At 34.1% G+C, this 3,092-nt stretch overlaps 1 protein-coding gene across 1 annotated transcript in view; it reads left to right on the top strand.

Annotated features, from left to right (window-relative positions):
- Nucleotides 1–3,092, top strand: part of LOC106868092 (uncharacterized) — a 43,791-nt gene that overhangs the window by 9,960 nt on the left and 30,739 nt on the right. The window contains exon 2 of the mRNA XM_014913208.2: nucleotides 2,720–2,774. Coding sequence (XP_014768694.1) covers nucleotides 2,720–2,774 — 55 coding nt within the window. The remainder of the gene's footprint in view (nucleotides 1–2,719; nucleotides 2,775–3,092) is intronic.

Below are 3,092 nucleotides of genomic sequence, written 5' to 3' on the forward strand. Positions count from 1 at the left end.
CGAAAAGGGAAGTTTTTCTTAAAAATTATTAATTATTTAAAAAAGCACAGAAAAATAAAGTAACATGATCCTTTTCAGAAGAAACTTTCGTATCGCGTATATGTATTTGAGGTTGTATTTAATTAAAATGGTCATCTATGTGTCATACTTAATACATACACATTGTCGATAGGTCAGTTGCGGCAGTACTTATCCTGAGACAGATGGACTTACTGTGTTAAAAATACAGTGAATATTAGAGAGAGAGAGAGAGAGAGAGAGAGAGAGAGGGGGAAGAGAGAATCTATTACGAGAGTTGAAAGCAAAGATGCCGGATGCATTTCAGCCTTCTTGGGCTTCTTCAAGGGCCACATTTCTCGACCGTGTGAATAATACGTAAGGTAGAATTTGAAGGTTTGGGTTAAACTAGTTCCATAATATACACTCATCCACAAAAAAAGTTATGAATTGACTGGAATAGAATTATTCTTACTCAACATAATGCTTGAAAAGTGATTATCCTCGCTGAGACTGTCTGGATTCCATATTACCTGCGTTGTTATAACCATAGAAACGGGCCATGGATATCGTTGGAGCATTTCTCATTATGATAACTGTTAAACATACATAGCGTTGCACAAGTCTAGTCAATGACAAACAAAATCATTGTTATCTTACAATTCATTTACATTTTCTTCAGAAACACTTATTAAACAAATTGTTATATGTCTCTCAGCCGCTACTACGATATATACATATCACTTATTTTAAAGAATCGAGGTAAGAACGGTTTCAATCACTCTATTGTAATCTTTATGATTCCTGCAGAGTCTTTGTTATTTTCTTTTCATTAATGATGAATATTCTGTGCACGGTGTCAGAATTACAGCTTAGTATTCTAACACAGAACCTTATTTCAATATCGCTTGGCACATCATAACAACTCTACCTCAATCGTTTCTTTTCTACTCTTCGATGCTTTTACTCCATTTTATATGTTTTCACATTATCATAATTTTCTTTTTCGGTTGGATGGAAGAGCGATTGGTTTATATGTGTATAAGTAGGTAGTTGTGTTTTATTCAAAACGCTTATTTTTGGCACCTCACAATTCAGTGTCTCATTTGATTTTGTATATTAAGAAAGAATGTTTCTGAGGCGGTGAGCTGGCAGAGTCGTTAGCACGCCGGGCGAAATGCTTAGCGGTATTTCGTCTGCCATTACGTTCTGAGTTCAAATTCCGCCGAGGTCGACTTTACCTTTCATCCTTTCGGGGTCGATAAATTAAGTACCAGTTACGCATTGGGGTCGTTGTAATCGACTTAACCCCTTTGTCTGTCCTTGTTTGTCCCCTCTATGTTTATCCCCTTGTGGGCAATAAAGAAATAAGAAAGAATGTTTCTAATGCAGTATAGTGTGAAATAGAATAATATAAACTAGAAGAGAATTAAGAATAGATATCTGTGTTAAATGGTTTCAATTTCTGGTGGCCTTACCCTATTTTATACATTTCAAGTGTCAATTCAGTGTTTGGTTTGTACGATGTTTGATGTGAACTCGAGTGTAGAAAAATATTTTGCTGTATCTCAAGAGGGTCATTATGTCAATTATAAACACACGTACTGGCTCTATGTTATTACCATAATTTCATTTGTTAACTGGTTAATCATCTAATGAATTAACTCATCGGTCATTCGATCAATCGTCCTGTCAACCAATCAATGAACTTGATTTGTTAAAGTCTATTCGTCAGCTGTTCAGAATGGCAAATATTTACCAGTGCGTGAAACATAAAAATATCAGTCGAGCCAACAAAAAATTTCTATTTTACCGCTCGATCAAATAGAATACTTACCTCAACTTTGCAGAAAGGCTTTTGTTTTGTAGCATACAAAGAGAAATATCTCCGGAGGAAAGTTCATTCTTGCATTAAACATGGCTTTATAATAATAATATATATAATTGAATTAGTTATCGCGCAAAAGTTAGGCTTTCTTAAACATATGCGATTTTAGCGGGCCAAAGAAAGAGTCTCTATGTTCTCACTCTACGAGAAATGCACCCTTACAGTCTTATATAAAGAGAAGATTCATTAGCTAATTTAGTCACCTGTACGTATAAAATGTCCGGGTGGTCATCATTAGGACGTTATAGATTTGGTTATAGATTTTATTGATCACATTTGACCTAGGGGATAAACAACAACGTGTTCTTTGGACTAGGCGTCGGTCCAGATTACGTATTGTACGCAGTTTATTGACTTCTGAGAGAGATGAAAGATTAAATTGATTCTTGTAAAATAAACACTGTCAGAACTTGGCGGAACAAAACACACTTAATGCAGTAGGATGTTCAGTTTACATCAACAATTTAATTTACGAAGCGAAATGATAAACTACAGCAACTTCTAGAAAGATACTACAATCGCTTACATCGATTTACCTATTCCCTCTATCACCAACATAATGACCAAGGCATCAATATATATAACATTCGAAACCATATTGGCCTTTGTAATATCTACAAATTATTTTTGTCACAGTAGTAGTCAATCAAAGGCTCTTTCGCAGACAGCCGTTGTCGGATTTGTTGATATTTCTTATATCGCAGATTGATAAGACTAACATCACACCTGAAAAAAAAAAAATGTTGATTAAAAATCTTTAGCTGTTATCTAATAATCCTTTTTTTTTTATACTTCTTATAACTGACAGTTTTCTGTTTTTTTTTTCCATTATAGCATCTCAGGCCATAGCGCCTCCCCAGCTACTCGACTATAAAATTGGATTTGGAAAGTAAGTGATACAAACTTATCATTGATGTCGATATTGAATAACACATATATACACGAAGTGATACACAGATAAATACGCACGTACACGCACACACACATACACACACTGACAAAGAATATAACATAAGTATGTGTCTATGCGTCTGATCGTCTAGGGAATGAGTTAATTCATACATACTTATCTATATGCATATATAAATGTGTAGATATATATATGCGTATGTGAGTAGCTACGTATTTTATATATATATATGCGTACTAATGTGTACACACACCTATATATATAAATATATATACATATATATATATATATACATAT

This window comes from Octopus bimaculoides, chromosome 3 (assembly GCF_001194135.2).
Source record: "Octopus bimaculoides isolate UCB-OBI-ISO-001 chromosome 3, ASM119413v2, whole genome shotgun sequence".
In the NCBI taxonomy this organism is placed as follows: Eukaryota; Metazoa; Mollusca; class Cephalopoda; order Octopoda; family Octopodidae; genus Octopus; species Octopus bimaculoides.